Genomic DNA, 24,443 nt, shown 5'->3' on the forward strand with positions numbered 1-24,443 from the left:
ACCTGCCAAGTGGTGGAGTCCCTGTGTGAAATATGGGTAGAATTGAAGAATAATGGGAAATGCGGAACAGAATTACCTATGCCCTCTGTAATTCTTCATTTCTAGCAGAACTCTTGGGTATTAAGTTTGGATAAATTAAGGTGGCGGAGTAATCAGACTAATCAAAGGGCCTTTTATAATGAGGCCATGTTTTGTTAGCGGAAAGTTGATAGTAGTGATCCCTGATTTAAAGGGCAGAATATCTTTAATATTGTTTTGAAATTTTGTACAGTTCAATGATACTGCCTAAGTGATCATTTGGTAATAGGACTGGATATGAAGGAAGGTTAAATACAAGGGGCTAGATGTATCATGCATTTTACCTGTCGCAAATGGCCCGATTTGCAGAATCAGGCCATTTGCAACCGGTAAAATGCATTTTGGTATGTATAAATTCCAAATTGCAATTCGGTAACATGTTACCAAATCGCAGTTTGGAACTGTGAATACATAGCGATCTGGTATTAAGTATGGGCGTGTTCAGGGTTTCCCTTCCTAATACTGAATTGCAGCAGTGTGTGTGACCGAAATGCAAGAAAAAGACTGCTTTATTTAAAAGTCTACCAGCTACTAGTGTGCTGACTGACTGGTCCTGACCAGTTCAGCCACCACAGATGTGTTTCTGGTCCCCAATGTGAGAGCCAGCGCTCTTGAGGGCCTGAGATAAAAGTCCGCACTGGCAGAGGTGTGGCCTCCTCTCCCAGACAGGATGGACATTCAAGGGCAGGGAGTTTCAAAGACCTTGCCGCCTTTGGAAAGCGACCTAGGTCTCTTCAGATGGCAGAGATGACCAACCCACCCCCTGTCCTGGCCCCACTTTTGGTGGCAGCACAAGTGAGAAAATGTGTTGAATTAGGAGTGCCCACTTCATGCCAGTTCCATCCCTAAGGTAGATGAGCTGAAGTGGACACTACTTTTCAAATTCCTCCATCTTACTTGGAAGGACTTAGGCCACTAGGGTTAGGGTTATGACCACTTCCCAGAGGAAGTGGCCATAGAAAGGGTGTAGTCACCCTAGAGGTGGGCAGCCCATTGGCTACCGGCTGGCACTCCCTGTGAAACCCCTAAATTGAGTATTTAGGTGGCACCCCTGAACCTAGAACTCAGATTTCGACAACCTAAGAAGATCCAGTCAAATAAGAGTTGCACCCGCAGAAGAGGAAAAGAAGAAGAAGCTGACTTGGAGCAAGCCCCTGCAGCCTACCTGCTGACATCAAAGGATCCGGCACAAGAAGCCAAGTAGTTCAGCCTTCAATAAAGACTCAAGACTTGCCCTGTAACAAGAAACTCCAAAGAAGAGACTCTGCAGAACCCCAGAAACCCGACACCAGAAGTGAGCACTGCACCCGACGTTCATGACCTGAGGTGATACCAACCAACAGTGCCAATGCTGGTCCCCTGCTGCCCAGAGACAGAGTCCAGTGTGGTCTCACCCATCTTGGACTTCCCGGAGATGTTTGCAGCCTCTGAACGTAGGCCCCCTCTCCCACAGGCTTGTGGAGAGAGAAAATCCGACATCTCCATCAACCACTGCACCCGTGATCCCTGACCCTAGCTGAGGTGAATCACCAGTGCCAACAGTGTCCCCCGACTACTAAGAGCTTGGGACCACCATGGGTTCACGCCTGCAGGCTCACCTGACCGCGAGTGCTCCCAGACTTTAAAAAATGATGCCTAAAGACACCTCTGCATCATTCGGCCCTGGACACAGGAGAAAAGGATCAAAGGTATTCCTACGTCCCGAGCACCCCAAGTCTACTACCTACCTGCTTGTTGTCCCTGAATGGCTTCCTAGACAGAGCCTGCAGTCTGTCTTCACGAGGACCAAACTGCCTTAGGAAACCATTGGACACCAGGGCCCTGATTTATACTTTTTCATGCTTTGCGTGAAAAAGTATACCGCCAGCTAGCGCCATCCCAAGATGCTAGCCGGGCGTCATATCTATGGTAAGGCCCGGCTAGCGTCATAAAAACGGATGCTAGCCGGGTGGGGAGGCATAGGGGGAATAGAAGTTTGTGCATCAGAGGATGAACCTAGTATGGGCAGAGGCATAAATAATGCCTCTAACCAGACTACCATCATCCTTTGATGCACAACCCCCATGGACCTGACACCTGTCTTGATGCCCACCACTCCATTGGCCATTTCCAGTGGACGTATGCCCCCTGGGCATGGCCATTGGGCCAAGTGTCATGTAGGGGGGCACAAGTTGGCTCCCCTATGGTACTTCTTAGAAAAATAAATATACTTACTTGTACTTAACTTACTCGCCAGAGGATGGGGTTCCCCATCCTCTGTCATCCCTCTGGTGTAGGTGAGGGTGTCCTTGGGGTTAGGGAAGGGTGCCTGTGGGCCCATTCCATGGTCTCTGACCATGGAAATAGGCCCACAGGTCCCCTGACACATGCCCTGACCTAGGCGTTAAATAACGGCGCTAACCAAGCTTAGTGCCATTATTTAAGGCCCCCTTCCCTCGTGCTTTATTTTAGCACAGGGGGATAGATATGGCGCTAAGGCCATATCGTCATTTTTTGCCCGGGAACGCCTACCTTGCATCTCATTGTCGCAAGGTAGTTTCCTGTTAGCAAAAAATGACTTTAACTCTAAAACTTTGGCATTAGACAGGTCTAGCATCAAAGTATAAATTTGGAGTGAGGTTTGCTCTAAATTTGCGTCAAACAAACCGATGCAAATTCGGCGCAAATGGGGTATAAATATGCCCCCAGATGCCTTACTGCACCTCTGTACCCGGCTGCCCCAGTGCCGCCAGGTGTGACCTGTTGGTGTGGTTCTGATCAGTGCCCAGTACTCTCTTTAGCAGTGCCCAGTGCTCTCCTTAGCTCCCTGAGATTGACTTCGTAAGTCATTGTTAACCCTGCATTTGCTGAATATTGTTTTCCTCCAGAGGATAACATTGAGAGAACTCTGAAAATTGCACTGTCTATTTCTGAAACTGCAAAGTATTTATGCTTTAAACTCTACTTATCTGATTACGAACTTCTTGGGTTTGAAACACATATAAAAAGAATTGTTATTTTTCTAAATGGGCTCCCAAACTACAGGTCAATTTCCAGGCCCCACATAACAAATGCCCCTCATGTGTTAGTACTCCTCGCAGAGTGGACAGTTAACTTTTTTGTCTATGCTAAATTGCCATTGTTTCAGTGGGGATCCTGGACAGAAAGGATGCAGTTTTCATCTTCTCCATGTATACCAAAAGTTTCTTCCACTGATTACGTTTCTGGTGGCTCTTCTATCTAGAACATCACAAACACATGGCCTCTAAATAAGGAGGCAGCTCAGAGAGGAGGGGATGGTCTTCTGGTATGGAGTGACAGGTTTCTTTCTTCTCAAATTAAGGCCCTTAGCCTACAAAGAGGCACCTATACCAATTCAGTAATTTCTTAAAGAGGAACCAACCAGTAGGCAATTATAGTGACTTTTAAAGGTATGTAATTTGTTCATATATTGGTGAAGATGGTCCCACTATGCAATGCACTCACTTGATATATGGTAATTGTAACTACAGCCAACATAAAACAAGTTGAATAATTTCTGACACATATGGTGTAGTTATGTACTAAGTATTTGGTAAAAATATTAGCACTGAATAAAGTACACATCGATTAGATTGGTCATAATGAGGTAAAAAAGGTTTTGGTTCAATTTAGACCTTCAGTGTTTCGTCTTTTCTTCACAGTTTGGAATTAAAATGGTCCAAGGTTGAATTTCTGCAGCATGACTATGAGGTGTGTGAAAACGTGGGTCTTGTGGCCTTGAAGATTGTCAGAACAGGAACTCCAAAGGACTCTGCCTTCATTGCAATAAAGGTAATATTACTTACAAAAAAATGTGACAAGATAATTCTATTATTTGAGGCACTGAGCATTGTTTGAGCCGGCTAGTTTCCTTGTAACTTTACTCTTGCATAGCCACACATTATCATCTGCCATTTCTCTGAATAACTGTCATCTCCCTTCATGCATTTGCCTGCACTGGACTCTATGATGAGCAAAGAGTCCTCACCTGAAAAAGACAACTAGGCCATCCTGTCTGTGTTTGACATTTTATGCCATGCTCTGCTTTTTCCTTGGTGGAGCTGTTTCATGATTTTTCTGTCATTCACCAGCAGAGCACGAAGTTCTTCTGGCCAGGGGTTACGTCAAAATTGATTTCCAACCATCGTCACTATTGGCCTCTATTCATGCTCTAGTGTTGTGTGTACCTAGGGGCTGGTATGGCGTTATACTTGTGAAACTATGTGCACACTGTTGTTCATGGAATACTCAGTGCACTAACCAAGAGAAGCATTTACTACAGACAGAGGCTGTCATTCTTTAATGGTTGGGATTCTTTCTTAGACTCTAGAAGAGTTTGGGTGATGTCCTCAATTGACAGTCCCCTAACACTATTATTCCAGTTTGCATGAATGGTTTCTCTAGACTTTACAGTTTTGGAGTCACATACATTTAAATTGTGGTTTTATCCTGACCTAAAGTACCTATTCTCTCTTTTTACTGGTTTACGCTCCTGGTATAATTGATGTCCCCAATCCTGTTGGTGCTCCTGACAACTGAATATATTGACCTTGACTGGCTGATTCCGAGACCCAGGCTTCAAAATGTTTATGATGTACTCTTCAATGACTGGGAAACTATAACAACCATCTTTAAGAAAAGTAAACTATTTTTACACATTTGAATGTAGATTTTTTATTTTACTCACTTTGCATTACAGATTATTTATCAGTTCCTCGGTATATGTTGCTTATCCTACCACATAAGTAAGCAATGACATGGAGCCTTATAAAGACACCACCACTCATCACTGACAGTAGTTCCTTCCTTTGTCTACATTGCATGCAGACTCGAAGTTCCACTCCCAGCTTTTAATCGATGTTCTCTGAGTATAAAAGACGTGGTTTGCCAGACAGTGTGCGACTGAAAATGTCTAGCCCATAGACCACAAACTTTAAAGCGTGCAGTGGTGTAAGGAAGAAGATGTCAGAGTCGCATAGCGACAAGATGTGTGCTGCGGTCTAGGCATGACTCCAAGTCTTGCATTAAATGTTCCCTGATACACCTGAAGACCATTAGGGCGTGGGCAGGTCATGTGCCAAGCAGAGGATCTGCTCAAGTTCCAAGTCATGGGGTCACTCCAATGCAAGGTTTCGGTCCCTCTCAAAGTTGATGTCCCCTGGAAAGTTGAAAATAAAATGAAGAGAGAAAAGTATCTTCACAAACTCAAAAATTCCTGACTCATCACCATGCCATCATCCCCTGCAACAGGAAAAAATTGTACAGTTGGTACTAAACGTACCCAACTCCACTTCCATTGTCTGACTCCGAACACAGCCTGAAGTTGGTCCCAGCATGCTTGAGTCCAAAGGGCCATTGTCAACCCCACAGCAGATACAGTTCTCCAAGGAAGTCACACCGTAACTTTTAAGTATGATTCTGGCGCATTCTGGAGCTCCTTCGGGGAACAGGAAACCACAGAGTTTTCAGTTGCACTTTTGCCAGTAAGTCCTGCCAGGTCCTGCCTGATCCCATTGGGAATTTACCGGCACCACCCCGTGCCCCAACCCCTGCACAGCCTTGACAGTTCATCCTGCTTCAGCGCCAGCCTCAGCTCTAGTGTGCACACCTCTGATTCGATGCCTATCTCCGATCCAGAGTTATCTTCAACCTGTGCCAGGCCTATGTCTCATTTTGAGATTAACAAAGCACAGCCCCCTAACTTTCAATTAATCCTGCCTATTGCCAATGCCAGGAAATTTTTATGGTTTAAGGCCCTGTTCAGATTTGATTCTGACTCTGTTCAAAGGCTCAGGATGCTTCATGTGATGAGGATAATGACGAGGAGGTGGACAGTTTGTTACCCCCTGACTACACAGATGCTGGTCCCTAAATTAGACCTATGCCTCCCCTAAGATGAAATTGGACTCCCCACTGGGGCCCTCTACTGAGGAGTGTGCCTGCTTCATGGTAGCAGTCCACAAAGCAGCAGAAGTTATGAATCTTCAGTTGCCAACGATGGATACTAAGGCAAATCTTTGAACAGATTTCTTGCCTGGGTATGCTACTTAAGGACTCTAGCTTTTTTAATGAGGTTTTATAGAAAAGTTGATGGCAACCTGGTCAAAATTGTTTTCTGCTTCTCCAGTAGTGACTAGGCATGATAGACCTCCCCTAGGGACTCAGCCTTCCTGACTTTTCCCCAACTCCTCAGAGCCTATATTTCAAGCAGGAAGATAAACCCCAAACCTTCTCCTACTGCGGACAGTGTCAAAGCGCATTGATGCACTTGGCATACAAGTCTTTTCCTCTGACATCTTGGTACTAAGATCCCTAATTGCCATCTGCCTTCAGACACACTACACGCATGTCTTATGGAATATGGTTAATGAGATTTTACTGGCCATCCCTGATGAATTCAGGAATGTCTTTGCTCATACAATCCAAGCTTTTGTAATGCAGCTAAATATGCTTTGAGGGCTGGTCACAAGGGACTCTATATGTAGTGCCCTGGGCACCAATTTTGTAATCATATTTGTGATCAGGTGTCATGCCGAAATGTGTATCACAGATTTTTGTTTCGGTGTTGTGCAGGCATCAAGTAAAGATAAGCCTTTTGACGGTTCCAGGCTTTTTGGTGAAAAACCTGACTCTGAGTTTGAACTTTTTAAAGAACAGATGTGCTACGGCCCACTACTTACCGATTCTTTCCTTTGGAAGGACAAGTTCAAGATTTTGACTCTGACCCAGGTACTTTCCTCCCTAGATCCATGGGACTGGAAAATGTCCTTGACTTGCAGTATGTGTACTTTCATGTACCTGTCTTCCAATCCCACAAATGCTTCCTTTTGTATGTGGTGGTGTTGAAATATTTTGATGTCATTATTCTGCCCTTCTGCATCACCACAGCCGCTCAAGGTTTATGAAGGTAAATGCAGTGATTGTAGCCCACCTTTGCAGGTAGATAATACATGTATTCCCATACTTCAACAACAAGTCAATACTGGGAAACTTGCTGACCACTGTCATCCTCCTGTCATCCCTCGGGTTTTCTATTAACAAGCTGAAGTCCCATCTCCAGCCAACACAGAGGACCCCTTTCATAGGGACCATCTCGGACACTGACATGCAAAGGTTTTCTGCCTTTGCAGTACAGGACATTCAAGTTCTGATCTTGATGTTTCAGGTTCACTCCTGGGTTCTTCTGCAGATAGTTCTGAGGCTTCTTGCCCTCATATATCCTGCTGGTCCTTCAGATCCATGACCCCACTTTGGAACCTACACCTGCAGTGGGTTTAACACTTGGGCAGCACCCACTGACTGGTGGCTTCAGACACTGACCTGTCCTGTCGCAGACCAATCTTCCTACCCCACCCAGACCTCACATTATGACAGCTGCTTCATCTTGCTGTGTTGGGATGGTCATTTGGGCGAGTTGGCGGTCAGGAACCTTTGGTCCCTGGCTGAACAGAGGCACCACAGCACCCTGATAGAGCTTTGCTCCAATTAGTTGTCTCTAAAGCCTTTCTTCTGTTCTTCAAATGGAATGTGGTTCAGGTCTTGATGGACAACATAATTGCCATGTGGTTCTATAAAAAGCAGGGCAGTGTGGGGATGCAAGTCCTGTACTAGGAGGTGCTGCAGCTTTGGAGGCAGTTGGACTCTCAGGGTATCCCTTTGACTGCCAGCCATTTGGTGGGTTCACAGAATGCCAAAGACATGACAAGTCAGAGATGCCATTTGGCAGCCCATGAATGGTGTCCTTACCCAGAGATGGTTGAAGGCATTTTCATCCAATGTGGTGTACTTTGGCTAGATCTTTATCATCAAGAATGTACAGTGTTATGACTACTGCACTTTGGAGTTTCTACAAAAAGGCTCACTGGAATATACAATCCACTTGAAATGGGACTCCAGTCTCCTCTATGTCTTCCCACCCTTATCTCCCCTGCTCCAGGTTCTGAAGAAAGGTTCAGAGTGAGTGGCACCAACTGAGTGGGTTTGATCTGCTTGAAGAAGTAGTGAGTGTGTTTCCTCTGGCTAGATGCCCAACTGTCAAATCTATTTATCCTTATCATTGTTAATGGCCTAGTACAGAGACCATCAGGTTGAAACTCAACAGGAAAAAATGGACGACATTTTCATGCTTCTTTTATCTTTGACCCAGCAAGGTTTTATGGTAGACCTTGTCCTGCCCTTTACTGCACTCTCTCCCCTTTCTGCCATTCTACGTTTGCCTGACCAACCTTTGTTACTAACTCACTAGTTGTGATGCGTTTTTTAAAGAGGCCCACATACATGTTCCATCCTTTGCCCCTATTAATGTCCTTATCAGTGGGAATTCGATTTAGATCTCACATTCTTGATGTGCACAGCAGTTGAGCCTATGCAGCTTTCCTCACTGAAATTGCTGACGCCAAAGACTGTACCTCTCCTTTCAACTACTTCTGGGCACACTGACAGAGAGCTACATGCACTGTTGGTGCACCCTTCATATACTAACTACTTCCTAGAGGAGCTGATGCTGGGAACTTGCACCTTCTTTTTGCTTAAAGTGGTATCACCCTTCCACGTGGGACCGTTCATCATTCCCCTTGCCTTCTTTGCCCCACTTAACCAATCTAAGGAGTAGAAGAGACTTCACGAGCTGGACCCTAGAAGAGCTCCCAGCTGTTCATTCTGTGCATGAGAGAGAGAGCATCAGGTAGATCATCATAATTTTCTATTGGCTTTACAAGTGCTAAAATGAGAAAGGTGGTCCAGAAGCAGACCTTATCCTTGTGGATTGTTCAGTGTTTTAAATCATGCTACACTATGAATATAACGGAACTTCCAAAGAGTGTTTGCGATCATTCCACCAGAGCTAAAGTTGCCACTCGGGTTGGCAAGATGTGTTCCAGTTTTGAACATCTGCCAGGTTGCGACAAGTGTATCCATTCACACCTTAACTAGATATTAGGCATTGCTGTTTTGACAATTAAATGCGCAGGGAAGACCAAGAACAAATGTTATTTGGAGCAGCTTTACTAATAACAACATACACATTTATTACTACAGTGTAAGGGTCAAATTCTAGTTGATTTCCACAATACAAGACAATTGACATAAGAAAATTATTGTTTACTGTCTCACAGATTGCATTTAACAGTTACTTTACACAAGGAAAGAGGTCTCTGCTAGTCAAGATGTGACCCATGATGATGACGGCATGCTGGGGTGTAGCTGGTTTAAAAAATAAAACTGCAAAATAATTGTTTCTATGACAATAATGGCAGAAAATATGTTGGTACTGGCACATTATCAACATGCTGTTTTAGATAGGCAGTGCTTCTCACAAGCCATGCATGACTGTAGGCCGTGTGGGTGATTTATTTGCAGAGTGCAAAGTTTTCAGATAGGCACATATGAAATTTGGTGTTTTGGATGAATACGTCTTTTCTGTGATTTGTCAGACCCTCAATCACTTTCAGATTTTTTCCAATGTTCTTCATGACTCAGATTTTAACTCTTCCTCGTCACAGTCTTTACGCATGTAAGACTGTAGCATCACTAAGGGAGACAAGGAGTGCCATTTGCATTTGGCCTACTGTTTCCAAATAACAATGACTTAAACTGACTATGCTGGATGAATCAAGATGCACCATTACACATTATTTTAAGTCTAGTAATTCCAAGCAATATTGTCGCCACATAAGAAGCAGAATAAGGAGGTATCAACATTCTTGAAGTACCAGAGTAGAGTAAATATGATGACTTGTTGAAGTCCAGGCAGACTGAACTCTCTTAGCAGCTTATGAACCATACATAGGTCTGAACACAAGTTTTTTTCTCTCCAGATAGGCACAAAGAGATTGAGCCTTTTGCCTGGAGTGATTGAATGCCACCTTTGCAATATGCCTGCTTCTGGTATTCCATTACGTTCTACAGTCTGAATAAAACCATTGCTGTTTGGCAGAAACTGAAAACCCAAGCAATAGTTTCATCCATCAAATGCGAATGTGTCCTATTGGTGAACAACTTTATGGTGATTGTGGCAGCTGTTATCATAGCAGGACTGGGATAAAACGACTCAGATTATAGAATGCCCTCTAACCGTAGGCCCTTTCACAGAAGGTGTAATGGGATCTATGTGAGGTAGAGGCTCAAGAAGAAGAACCCTACAAGACAATCAGTCTCCTAGACCAGTGGTTCTTGGCCTGTGATCTGGGGACCCCTGGAGTACACTAGACCTCTTCAAGGGGTCTGCAACTGTTTTACAAAATTAAATATGATTAAAATAAATAAATGTATAGAGTATGTATATATATATATATTTAAATATATATATATATATATGTTCGATGGCATGTGTAGCTGCAGATACACATGCTGTGCATTATCCTGCCATCTATTGTTGGGCTCAGAGTGTTACAAGTTGTTTTTCTTCGAAGAAGTCTTTTCGAGTCACGAGACCGAGGGACTCCTCCCTTTCGGCTCCATTGCGCATGGGCGTCGACTCCATCTTAGATTGTTTTTTTTCCGCCATCGGGTTCAGACGTGTTCCTCTTCGCTCCGTGTTTAGGTTCGGAAAAGTTAGTTAACAATCGGAAAATTCGACAGTATTGTTTGCGCTCGGGATCGGGTTAGTGATAGCACATCGATACCGAAGAAAAGAAAAGCTCCGGCAGAACTTCAGGGCTTCCACTCCTCGGTGGGGCCTGGTCGGCCTGACCGCGTGCGTCTTCAAGGCTCATGGAACGGACCCCATTCCGCTTCTGCCCCAAATGCCACGCTAAGTATCCTTATACAGACCAACATTTGGTCTGTAATCTGTGTTTGTCCCCCGAACACAAAGAGGATACGTGCAAGGCCTGGTATTTCGGTCAAAGAAGACGCTGCGGGACCGGAGAGCTCAAAGACGTCAAATGGCGTCGACACCGGCCAGACAACCCGACGTCGAAGAAGAGGAGACATTCTCCATTCCAGATTCGGACTCGGACGAGCCCGAGAGTGAGCAGCCGACGAGGCAATAAACCGTGAGTAAACAAGCCCCGGCAAAAACTCACTCAAAAATCATGAAAGCCAAGGGGACGCCACCACCGATAGGCCATGGCTTTACCCGAAAGCACGGTGACCAGCATTGGCACCAAAAAAGGCTTCCCACCAGCCGAAGACATCCGACTCAGGTCGAGATACCGGCTCCGAAAAAATACTCAGCACAGAGATACCGGCTCCGACCAGATCTGGCACCAAGAAATCGGTACCCCGAAAGCCAAAAAGGTTTCTTCGGAGCCGAAAAAGACTAGTGAAAAAGTTTCGGTGCCGAAACACCCAGCCTCGGAGCCGAAACAAAGCTCCAATACAGACGAACAAGGCCTTTTCTCACAATTACAAGGCCACAGGTTTGAACAAGAACTGGGGATAGGAGAGCCAGACCATACACAGAGGAGGCTCCATATATAGAAGGACACAGGGAAAATAAGTACACTTCCCCCCATTAAGATGAAGCGGAAGCTCGCATTCCATGAGGCGGAAATGCAGTCAAAAGCAAAAGTGGCCAAAGAAAAAACAACACCACAGTTTTCTCCACAGCCATCGCCACAGGCTTCACCACATCTGTCCCCAATAGCAACACCACCAATGGTTCAGTCACCAACGCACACAGGGATGAGCCAAGATGACCCAGATGCATGGGATCTGTACGATGCACCAGTCTCTGATAATAGTCCGGATTGCTACCCGGCAAGGCCATCACCACCAGAACACAGTACTGCTTACATGCAGGTGGTTTCCAGGGCGGCTAGTTTTCATAACGTAGCATTGCATTCAGAACCTATAGAAGATGACTTCTTGTTCAATACCCTGTCATCAACACATAACCAATACCAAAGTTTGCCAGTGTTACCAGGCATGTTAAAACATGCCAAACAGGTGTTTCAAGACCCAGTCAAGAGCAGAGCCATAACACCTAGGGTGGAAAAGAAATATAAACCTCCCCCTACGGACCCTGTATACATTACGCAACAGCTGACTCCTGATTCAGTGGTAGTGGGAGCAGCCCAGAAAAGGGCAAACTCACAAACTTCTGGGGACGCACCACCACCCGACAAAGAAAGTCAGAAATTCAATGCTGCAGGCAAAAGGGTGGCAGCACAGACAGCCAATCAATGGCGAATTGCCAATTCGCAGGCCCTATTGGCAAGATACGACAGGGCACATTGGGACGAAATGCAACATTTCATTGAACACCTTCCCAAAGAGTTCCAGAAGCGTGCCCAACAGGTTGTAGAGAAGGGCCAAACCATCTCCAACAATCAAATAAGGTCGGCTATGGACGCAGCAGACACAGTGGCCAGAACAGTAAACACGGCGGTCACCATTCGGAGACACGCATGGCTACGTACCTCCGGATTTAAGCCAGAGATCCAGCAGGCTGTGCTGAATATGCCATTCAACGGACAACAATTGTTTGGGCCGGAGGTGGATACAGCAATAGACAAACTTAAGAAAGACACTGACACGGCCAAAGCCATGGGCGCGCTCTACTCCCCACCAAGCAGAGGCACTTTTAGGAAGCCACACTTTAGAGGGGGGTTTCGGGCCCAAACCACTGACCCTTCTACCTCACAGGCCAGACCCACATACCAGGGCCAATACCAAAGAGGAGGATTCCGGGGACAATATACGGGAGACAGTTCCCTAAAACAAGAGGGAAATTCCAAAGCCCAAAAACCCCACAAACTAAACAGTGACTCCAACGTCACAAACCCCCAACACAGAACACCAGTGGGGGGGAGACTCACAGATTATTACCAAAATTGGAAACACATAACTACGGACTCGTGGGTCCTAGCCATTATCCAACATGGTTATTGCATAGAATTCCTACAAATACCACCAAATGTGCCTCCAAGAGCACACAACATGTCCAAACAGCACTTAAATCTGTTACAACTAGAAGTCCAAGCGTTGTTACAAAACGAAGCAATAGAACTAGTACCCAATCATCAAAAAGGTCCAGGTGTTTACTCCCTGTATTTCCTAATTCCAAAAAAGGACAAATCACTGAGACCCACATTAGACCTCAGAACACTAAATCTTTACATCAAATCAGATCACTTTCACATGGTGACACTTCAAGACGTGATTCCCTTGCTCAAACAACAGGACTACATGTCAACATTAGATCTCAAGGATGTTTACTTCCACATACCCATACATCCTTCCCACAGGAAATACTTAAGGTTTGTAATCCAAGGCGTGCATTACCAATTCAAAGTGTTACCGTTCGGAATAACAACAGTACCAAGAGTATTCACAAAATGCCTTGCGGTAGTAGCTGCTCATATCAGGAGGCCGCACATGTACGTATTCCCTTACTTAGACGATTGGTTAATAAAAAACAGTACTCAGCAACAGTGTCTTCAACACACAAAATACGTCATAGAAAGCCTTCACAAGCTAGGGTTCTCTATAAAATCACATCTACAACCGTGTCAAATACAACAATACTTAGGGCAACAATCAACACACAAAGAGGGATTGCCACTCCAAGTCCACAAAAGGTACAAGCATTCCAAAATGTAATACTAAACATGCACCAAAACCAACACTATCAAGTGAGGTTTGTGATGAAACTTCTAGGCATGATGTCTTCATGCATAGCCATTGTCCCAAACGCAAGACTACACATGCGGCCCTTACAACATTGCCTAGCAACACAATGGACTTAAGCACAGGGTCAACTTCAAGATCTAGTGTTGATAGACCGCCAGACACACTACTCGCTTCAATGGTGGAATCCTATAAATTTAAACCAAGGGCGGCCATTTCAAGACCCTGTGCCTCAATACGTGATCACAACAGATGCTTCCATGGTAGGGTGGGAAGCACACCTCAAACAACACAGCATTCAGGGACAATGGGACGCACAACAAAGCCAACTTCATATAAATCATCTGGAACTACTTGCAGTATTTCTAGCATTGAAAGCATTACAACCGATAATAGCCCACAAACACATTCTTGTCAAAACAGACAACATGACAACAATGTATTACCTAAACAAACAGGGAGGGACACACTCATCACAGCTGTGTCTCTTAGCACAAAAGATTTGGCATTGGGCGATTCACAATCACATTCGCCTAATAGCACAATACATCCCAGGAATTCAAAACCAGTTAGCCGACAATCTCAGTCGAGATCACCAACAAACCCACGAATGGGAAATTCATCCCCAGGTACTACAAACTTACTTTCAAAGCTGGGGCACACCACGAATAGACCTATTCGCAACAAAAGAAAACGCAAAATGCCAAAACTTCACGTCCAGGTATCCGCACCCTCACTCCAAGGGTAATGCGTTATGGATGAGTTGGTCAGGGATATTTGCTTACGCTTTTCCCCCTCTCCCACTCCTTCCGTATCTAGTAAACAAATTGAGTCAAAACAAACTGAAACTAATACTAATAGCACCAACTTGGGCTCGCCAGCCATGGTACACAACACTACTAGATCTGTCAGTAGTACCTCATATCAAACTACCAAACAGGCCAGATCTGTTAACTCAACACAAACAACAGATCAGACACCGAATCCAGTATTGCTCAATCTAGCAATCTGGCTCCTGAAATCTTAGAATTTGGACATCTAGACCTTACACAAGAATGTATGGAGGTCATTAAACAAGCAAGAAAACCTACTACAAGACATTGTTACGCAAATAAATGGAAAAGATTTGTTTATTACTGCCATAATAATCAAATTCACCACTACATGCATCCGCAAAAAACATTGTAAGCTACCTATTACACTTACAAAAGTCAAATCTAGCTTTTTCGTCCATTAAAATACATCTCACAGCAATATCTGCTTATCTGCAGATTACACATTCTACATCACCCTTTAGAATCCCAGTCATCAAAGCATTTATGGAGGGTCTAAAGAGAATCATACCCCCAAGAACACCACCAGTTCCCTCATGGAACCTTAATATTGTATTAACACGACTCATGGGTCCACCATTTGAACTCATGCACTCTTGTGAAATGCAGTACTTAACCTGGAAAGTTGCCTTCCTAATAGCTATCACATCTCTTAGAAGAGTAAGTGAAATACAATCATTTACTATACAAGAACCCTTTATACAAATACACAAACATAAAGTGGTTCTACGCACAAATCCAAAATTTTTACCAAAAGTTATATCACCGTTCCACCTAAACCAAACAGTGGAACTCCCAGTCTTTTTTCCACAGCCAGACTCAGTAGCCGAAAGAGCCTTACATACATTAGACATTAAAAGAGCACTAATGTATTACATTGATAGAACAAAACAATTTTGCAAGACAAAACAATTGTTTATAGCCTTCCAAAAACCTCATGCAGGAAATCCAATATCCAAACAAGGCATTGCCAGATGGATAGTGAAATGTATTCAAACCTGCTATATTAAAGCAAAGAGAGAACTTACCCCAAAGGCACACTCCACTAGAAAGAAAGGCGCCACAATGGCCTTTCTAGGAAATATACCTATGACTGAAATATGTAAGGCAGCCACATGGTCTACGCCTCATACATTCACAAAACACTACTGTGTAGATGTGTTAACAAAACAACAAGCCACAGTAGGATAGGCAGTATTACGAACATTATTTCAAACAACTTCAACTCCTACAGGCTAAGCCACCGCTTTTGGGGAGTAACTGCTTACTAGTCTATGCACAGCATGTGTATCTGCAGCTACACATGCCATCGAACGGAAAATGTCACTTACCCAGTGTACATCTGTTCGTGGCATGAGACGCTACAGATTCACATGCACCCTCCCGCCTCCCCGGGAGCCTGTAGCCGTTTTAAGTTGATGAAAACGATATATTATATGTTGATAAAACTTCTACATTTGTAAATTTGTAAATATGTATCACTTTTAATCACATTATGTACATACATACTTACTCCATTGCATGGGCACCTTTACTATATACACAACTCCTACCTCACCCTCTGCGGGAAAAACAATCTAAGATGGAGTCGACGCCCATGCGCAATGGAGCCGAAAGGGAGGAGTCCCTCGGTCTTGTGACTCGAAAAGACTTCTTAGAAGAAAAACAACTTGTAACACTCCGAGCCCAACACTAGATGGCAGGATAATGCACAGCATGTGAATCTGCAGCGTCTCATGCCACGAACAGATATACACTGGGTAAGTGACATTTTCCATATATATATATATATATATATATATAAAGAAGCAAAGTTGAAAATGTGAAAGCATTCAGAAATTTGATTCTGAATTAAAGTACATTTTCCAATATTTGAGCATTTGTTTGGTGTAAACATGTTTTTTTTGCATTTTTGTGTATTGTTTTGAGTTTCAAATATTAGAAACTGCCTAGGCTGGGACTCTCCTGCTTCCAATAATGACACATTGCGGTGTCCAGATTACAGTAGTCATCCACAGCAGCCGAATGGTTAAGAACCACTGTCTTAGACCATGTCTAATAAACTGGAAACAACGTTTCTCTGCTGATTTCTTCATGATCTACTCAAACTGGGACCTGAAGAGAGTGGCACATGTAAGGGAATAAATATGAAAAAAGCCTTCTGGAAAGTATCCATGTTCTAATATCTCCTCCATAGGTGTGTGTGGGCTGCTACTGCCGCACCTGATGCTGAAGCTGTGGCACCTAGTATGTCAAAAGTGAGGTCAAGTAGAATATGGTTTTTCCACACACCTTAGGTAACTGAAGTCAGGGCTGGACTGAGAACCCAAAGCAGCTCTGACAAGTTTTGTCAGATCAGCGCCCATAGGGTGCCTAGCGAGCGAGCCTGACCACTACAACAGGGCTTGTGGGCTCTGCCCCCCAAGAACATTTAGGGAAAAAATCAGAAATGGTGCATTCTACAACACATTTCCAGTATCTATTCAATTGTATCAGTTTTTAAAGCATATTAAATTATAACCTTACAGTGCACCAGAATACGGCAATCTTTATTGGGACTCTTCAATAAGTGACTCACCATCTAACAGGGCTTCTAATTTCTCCATAGCCCCTCTCACATGTATTTCATTCATTTTGTAGCGCCTCTCTTACTTGCGTAGTTTGGTGGAGAACTTCACACACACATACAGAGACAATGAATCATACGTGTGTAAACTAGTGTATAGAAAATGTAACATAACAAAAAGGGGACTACAAGTTGTAGGATTCACATGTCATCCATACTGGTAGGGATTTTTAAAGAGTGCTTGGTCTGGGGAGGCAAAAATTAATGATTCAGAATGTAAGACAATGGTTAGAGTTGACTTTACTAGTAACAATGTATTTCTACCCAAACAAACCGTTTTAGCAAAATTAGGATAATCAGCAATTGTGCAGTTTACATGCAGCTCTTAGATGGCAGTTCATAGCTCACTGTGCTATATCAGGGTTGTAACTTATGACCTGCATGGTAACAAAAGGATCTCTGTGACAAAAGCAGTATTCCACTGAGCATTGCGCATAAAATACTGTTCTGTGGTCTGCATAGCACACGTTATTTGCAGCAGGAATATTTACCTACTGTGATACAAAACCGTCCCCCATTAAAAAAAGCAGCCCCCACCCTTACAGCCTCCCGGGGAAACGCCCGATGCCCCCAGTAGTGCCTTGAATGAAGTGTTGATTTCAACTTAAACATCTCTAACAAAAGACAAAAGACCCTTCTAAGTGTAAAGATTGTACTTGCTGCATAGGCGCTAGCTCCAACAAATATCTCTTTATTAAGACGCATAGAAATATCATGCCATCAATACCCTTCCATTCATTTGTGAACAGTGACAAATAGTGTGATGAGCAGGAGCGGCTCCTTCATAAGGGTGGAGGATTGTCGCCCCCCCCGCCAGCAGCAGATGCTGCAAACCTTTCAGAACGAAAGGATAATAAACTATGTTTACTATCCTTTCATTCTGAAAGGGGCGGACCATGGGGGTTATGTGCACTGAGGGAGAGTGCTCAGCACTCTCCCTCAGAGCGCATGTGTGTTTGGCCGGCCGTCTTGGACTGGCCAAACACGCATACACAGTAGGCTGTGTTGCTGGGCTGGAGAGAGCCTGCACAGGCTCCCAGTCTGCCTGGGCGCACCCCACTGGGTGCTCCCAGCCAATCCTGACGCCGCTTTAAGCAGCGTCAGGATTTGCACAGGGCATGCTGGAAGCCTGTGGCTGCAGCCTGCGATGGAGGTGTGGCGCGTGGCAAGTTAAGGTAAGTTTAAAAAAAAAAAATAATGTATCCCCATCCCACTTCCCCTGCCCCTGTTCCCTTTTCCCCTCCCCATCGTGCTGCACCCACCCCGCCCCTTTTAAGAGCTGTGAGCCGCGACTGATGATGAGCGGGCAATGATCATGGTTTTGGCAGAATAGATAGTCTTCCTCAGGAATTTCAGAGGTATTAGATATTGGTGAATATGCTACAGAACCTTTGGCAATCGGTGTCCCTGGACATACTTTGCTTAGGGCTCACAGTTATAACATGTTTGTAGCCTGTGGATCCGAATAAGCAACATTTGAACCAATTCCTAGTTGCTTTACAGCTGGATGCTCCCCTGTATATGCTAGGCATCAGTGACTGTTTGGCTCAGCATAGCCTGTAATTCTTCCGGGGACAGCATCACTGGCTGTGGAACAAGTGCTGCAGGCAGTGATTTGGAGGTTGGTGATCCTACGTGGCTTAACTGGATTTACAAGAAATGCACTCCCCGTGTTCTACTATGATGTGCAAATACAAATGCTTCTTCGGCCAGTGATTTACGTAAGCATGTAAGTTTAAAACGCCTGTCGTGACCCCATTTCTGGCTTTTTAAGGGTTGCTAAGCAACCGTCAATAAAGAACCAGTCTCTCCTCATTGCGTGGATGTCAATTTTGGACCAGGCGGGGGCTTAAAACAAAGCAGCATTGTTGTTGAGTCTTCACCATCTTTACAACAAGCAGACACCCAGGCCCAAATTCACAATGTTGTTGATGGAGGGCATCCTTCTCCTACATGCACCTCTGTACCCCATCACTGCAACAGGTAAGTGTACCTGTAGGATGTAATAAAGCCAGACCCTGGTGTCCTCATGGACGCCAGTTTAGACAGTGTGATTTCTAATGTAACTGTTGCTCTAAGCTTGTAGCCTGCTGTGGAGTTGAGACAGCTGGTTAAGGTTTGTAGAGGAAATCCATAAACGACACTGCAGTAGGCTTACCTAGCAGAAATAGCACACTTGGCACTGCCAAAAGTTTGTTTTACTCTGAATTACTTCTGAAAATGCTTGATTTGTGTATTTACTGCTTTAATTGATGTTTGCATCAAAAACTCGATTAGTGTAAGGTAATCACTTTTGGTGATTTTGGGGTTCATAAAACAATTTTAAGAAAAGATATATAGACAGTCATATACACAAACACACATAATACATGTACAAAACGTATATTGAGTTTATTTTTTGGGAATAAAAAGGAAGGTATTTTGTATTTAAGGGGCACGTGGAGTTGCCGGTTTCTACATTGATTTTTCACCCTCATATCCATCTGTATTGTGAAAAAGAAAACAGACAAAGTGGCAATGGATTTTAATGAGTTTCTTTACAAAATTACTTATGGAGCCGATGTCTCTCTTGTTTAAAAAAAAAAAATCAAGTTGTAGAGTGCCTTGTTTGGTGCTAGATTTAGATCTAGCATGAGTCAAGGCCTTGTGATTTTACCAAACTCATATCTATAATATGCTTACATAGAAGGACTTTCACCCAGCCTACTTCATCCATTGATTGGCCTGATATTGTGTCATTCACATTTGTCTTCTGCCCACTACAGCATCCAGCATCGGGCAGTTGGTCAGCCAACATCAGCCCCTGGCTAACTTCCCTGTGAGTGACGACATTCTGCTCTTTCACAAAGAACACTTCCGCACACAAAGTAGTTCCCTGAGGTGCCAGGAATTACTATGACGATGTATGTTTTTGAGACTAAATCACTGCTTTTTTACATTGATGATGGCCCAGCAGTTTCCCCATCAATATTGTTTTGCCAAAACCCTGACAAAACAAAATAAGCATTGACAAAGCCAAAAGGCTGCAAGCTAACTCCAGTCTTTATGACTCTGCCAATGGTTGTTTACAGTTGTTTGGGCAGAGGACCTGTAAAAGTGACAAAGTGGGTCATTTACTTTGCTAGCTTGATGCACTATGAAGATTGTATTTACACACATCTTAAAGGATGCATTTAATTTGATTTTCTTGTATGAGTACTACTTTAAAATCATTAACCATAAGGTGCGGAGAAGAACTAGACATTGATGAATTGCTGGCTTGGCTGTTGCCAGTGGAAACAAAGTCTGAAGCATTATGGTGCCCTGAGGCTGAAGGCCCGCATATGCTAGGTTTTAGTTCATACTGTAATCAAAGGAAGTATTCGTCAAGTGTAGGTAGAGGAAAAGAGAGTTCTAAGTGGTGTCCCTTGAGATCAGAACTCTCTGGTCGAACCACTTGTGTTTGACTGGGGAATCACAGCAGGCTCAGTCTGGGAAGTTCATGTTGCTGGTTAGATGGATCGAAGCTTTAAGATCCACCTGCTTAAAACTTCACCTGCCATCACCGGGATCATGATGTCTTGTGATTGAATAATTGTCTGTATTGTCATCAATCGGGGTTGAACCCAAAAACTGGTCCAATCACTTTCTTTACCAAGTGCTGATCACTTTGTTATTTATTTTATTGAACACAGTATCATATTTTAATGTTATGTGGTCTAAACCAAAAGCATTTGGTAAAATTAGAAACAACTATTAGATGCAAAGACGGTTTACAGATTAATTTCTATTTATGATTTTACATTTCTTTCTCTCGTCTGTATCGATTTTTTTATTACAAGAATTCCTGCTTAATTATATTAATGTCTACCAGTGAACTCAATAGGTGGACGGAGTTTCGTAAGCGTTATACAATTTAGCTAATCACAAAGTGTTATTTTATCCCTTCTAAGGTGAACGGCGTATCTGCAAAAGATGGAGAAGACTTTACCTCGAGTCCATCCAAGCTCATCCAGTTTGATCCAGGTACGTGTACATTACATCTGTGTCATTAAGTGTTTTTTGCCCATCACTGAAGACAATCTCATAAATATTTCAGCCCAGTTCAATTGCAAGTTGTTTTAATCAAGTGGGGTGACATAACTCAGTGATATTTCTTTCAAACGTTGTGTGTCTATGATCGGGTTCTAGCACTCTAAAATGAAACGTGTACCTTGTAGTCAGATCCTTCCAGTGTAAAGGGCTTTCAAATAAACAGTAAATATGAGATCCACCAAGAGACCTCTAAAGGTGTGGCACAGCACTGAATTTTTGGGTGCAAACCTGAATTAGTAGATGTGTGCAAGGGGTAAGATTATTCCTAACTGTGCTGTTAAATTGGCTTGTCCCTTGTGAAGGAAGAGCAATGTTTAAAGATGGACCTGACTGTTGTGTCTGCATTGAGTCAAAGGGATGCATACAACTGATAGGTATACCAGCTCAGACTGCTAGCTTCCTTGGTAGAGCAATCATCGCAGAGAGACGCAATGTAATAGTTTCATGCCAACCAGTGTGAATGGTGAAGAAAGAGGTTAATCATGTGCACATCCACCAATACCACACAACCCTTATGCTAAAGTCAGAAAGACAGCCTTTCAGATTGTGAAAAGATTGTGGCCTATGATAAATGCAAGAGAAAGCCCTACATCTGCCGGAAGAAGTAATGCCATGGGCCAGGATTACACCTTTAAGCAGAGTGGCCCAAATGAAAACCCCTAACAAGCCAGGAATAATTAAAGGTCCTGGTCTGAGCTATTCTGGTCTGCCATATTCTGGAGTGGGCTGCCTTAATGGTCTATATCTTTTTACATCAACAAATTCTACCTGGTCATCGACAATGATTTTCTGGTACGGTTTTAGGTAATCTCATTAGTATATAACTAGCTATCTAAAGTCCTGATTTTTTAAGCACATGACAATGTACACAAACTCTAAGGGCTTCCTTCCATGCGCCAGCACCATTAAGCTAGTATAATACCACATCTGGTGAATACCTACAGTGCATGGTTCATTTTTTGTCTTCTGTGCTTTTACCACACATTTGGAGTTCTTCATCCTGGAAAGGGTGACACCATGGCAATGCCATGTTTTGCCCCAGGTGCAAAAACATGGAATTTTGAATTATTTTCCCTCAAATGTTTTTCCTGCCAAATATTTTCTGGGGTAGTGCAAACGGTCATTTGCACAAATTCGTGCAGCCCTTGTAATGAGGGCCTGAATCATAAAAAAAATGTTTTTTTTAAAAAAAAATCTTGTTTTTTTTTAAAACAGTTGCACATGTGGTTGTTTAGTGCCTGCATGTTTTTAAACATGGCTCTTTTCTAGTGATTAGCTAACGACGTCAAATGGTGTCTTGTTTTGTTTTGCACACTGAGCTCAAAGGAACGGGTTGTTTCTGCGTGATAGACGTGCATGTCATTTGTGGAATGTCAGCGCTTCTACTCATGTTATGTATAAAACAATTAAATTGATGAATTCCTTAAAATCATTTGTTGTCATAGCTGGTTTTGAACGTGATAATCCCTGCCATTGTCCTGAATGTTTCTAAATGATTACCTTAGGAACATTGTTGTATTTCTGACCTTCATTACCCTAGAAATACTGGGTGCTTCCCTTTTTCTCCTGATACAATTTTTTGTAGACATGGATTTCTGTCAAAAGTCATGGGTGGATGTGCAGGAATGCCCATGGACCCCCATGAATTGCCACATTGACCAAAGTAACACAAGGTAGAGCTCAGTGCTGCCTTGTGTTACTTTTGGTTACAAACCAATGCAAACCACCATTTACGTTTGTTTCTGAATACCAACATGTTTTTTGCGTCGGGTCTGCATTAAACAAGCAACACAAACCAGATATAGAAACTTTGTGAATCTGGGCCATAATGTTAGCACACTGGCATTTCATGGCAGCAGCCTGGCATAGAATTTTGATATTGTTTAATTCCCTGGACCCTGAATTATGATGGCATGAACATGTATGGGCATGATCAATCATATTGGACACAGTGGACAAACCTGTTATACCTTCCTCTATCAACCAAATTATGATTCATATTAATTTCTTACAGGGTAGGTAGCAGCACCCTATGGGACTGATTTAAATGTAGGTGGACCATATTTAGATGGTACGCTGTTCCTGCAGACTTCTGTTGTATTTTCAGGAACCGGTGTCACGACTGTTCCTAGAAATGTATTGTAAGTCTGACTGATGGCTCCGTCAATATTCTCCCATCACATGGGTATCATTTAAAAGTTTTCACTGCCCTTTATGCCGCATTTTTCATGGAAGTGACCGGCAGTGAATACTGGCCATGTGTCCATCCTATCTAAATATGGCGGGAAGACAAATTGGCCAAAACTCCAATACCCTTACTCTGACGGGCCGTCAGAGGTGTTTATAGGCAGCGGCGGGCCTCCAGGTTGGCAGAAATGATACTCCGTCACTATTGCAACACTAATGCCAACATTTAAATCAGCCCCTATGTTTGTTTGTCTCTGCTTGATTTGTGTGGGACATATATTTGTCCTCAGTGCATTCAATCAGCCTTTATCAGTGCACTTTTGTCTGATGGCCACATACATGACTGTGAATGCAGAGAAATAACGTGACTGAGTACTGCTCGAAACTCTGATGTATTATAATATTTCTATCAGTCCTTTATGCCCCATGTCTATATAGTTTTTGAAAATATAAAAATCTACTTTGGCTCAGTTTTTAAGATTATTTATTTGAGAGCGAGGGTAACACCAACAGACCCAAGACCCCACACTACTGCCTGAATCTAGATTGGTGGAAGATGGGGATGGGTGTGCTCACTATGTTTACCTGCTCTGTACATTATAGGGCTTGTATTCATGGCTCACCTGTATTGATGTTCACTACCCCCCATTGAAGACTGCACAGAATGAAACAGTGTGCACTACAGTTCAGTAAATCATAGCAAAGTTCTTGCAAACAACACAAACCACTATTTGCAAAATTCAATTCCGCAGAACATTTCAGAAAATTCCAGTCCACAAAATATTTTTTTGCAATTTCAGTACATATGCATATATCAGAGTTGCAGTGCATTACCCAGTATTGCAGAGCATGCCTCATCATTGCAGAGCTTGTGCTGTAAGACCATCAAAAGAGGGGAAATAGCTCAAACTATCTCTCTAAGATTAGTTTATAAAATAGACTCATACACAACCTGAGATGGGATGGTGGGGCAATACCATTGACAGTATTATTTTCCAACTTAAGTGTGTGCCACCGTCACCTCATAACATTGTTCTGAAGGAGTAGGCACACTGGCAAGGCAAAACTGTAGT

The 24,443-nt window shown here is 43.3% G+C and overlaps 1 protein-coding gene across 1 annotated transcript in view; it reads left to right on the forward strand.

Annotated features, from left to right (window-relative positions):
• FREM1 (FRAS1 related extracellular matrix 1) overlaps window positions 1–24,443 on the forward strand; it is a 684,067-nt gene that overhangs the window by 574,328 nt on the left and 85,296 nt on the right. The window contains exons 29-30 of the mRNA XM_069238818.1: window positions 3,741–3,870; window positions 21,042–21,114. Of these exons, the coding sequence (XP_069094919.1) occupies window positions 3,741–3,870; window positions 21,042–21,114 (203 nt within the window). The remainder of the gene's footprint in view (window positions 1–3,740; window positions 3,871–21,041; window positions 21,115–24,443) is intronic.

Source organism: Pleurodeles waltl, chromosome 1_2, assembly GCF_031143425.1.
Source record: "Pleurodeles waltl isolate 20211129_DDA chromosome 1_2, aPleWal1.hap1.20221129, whole genome shotgun sequence".
NCBI lineage: Eukaryota > Metazoa > Chordata > Amphibia > Caudata > Salamandridae > Pleurodeles > Pleurodeles waltl.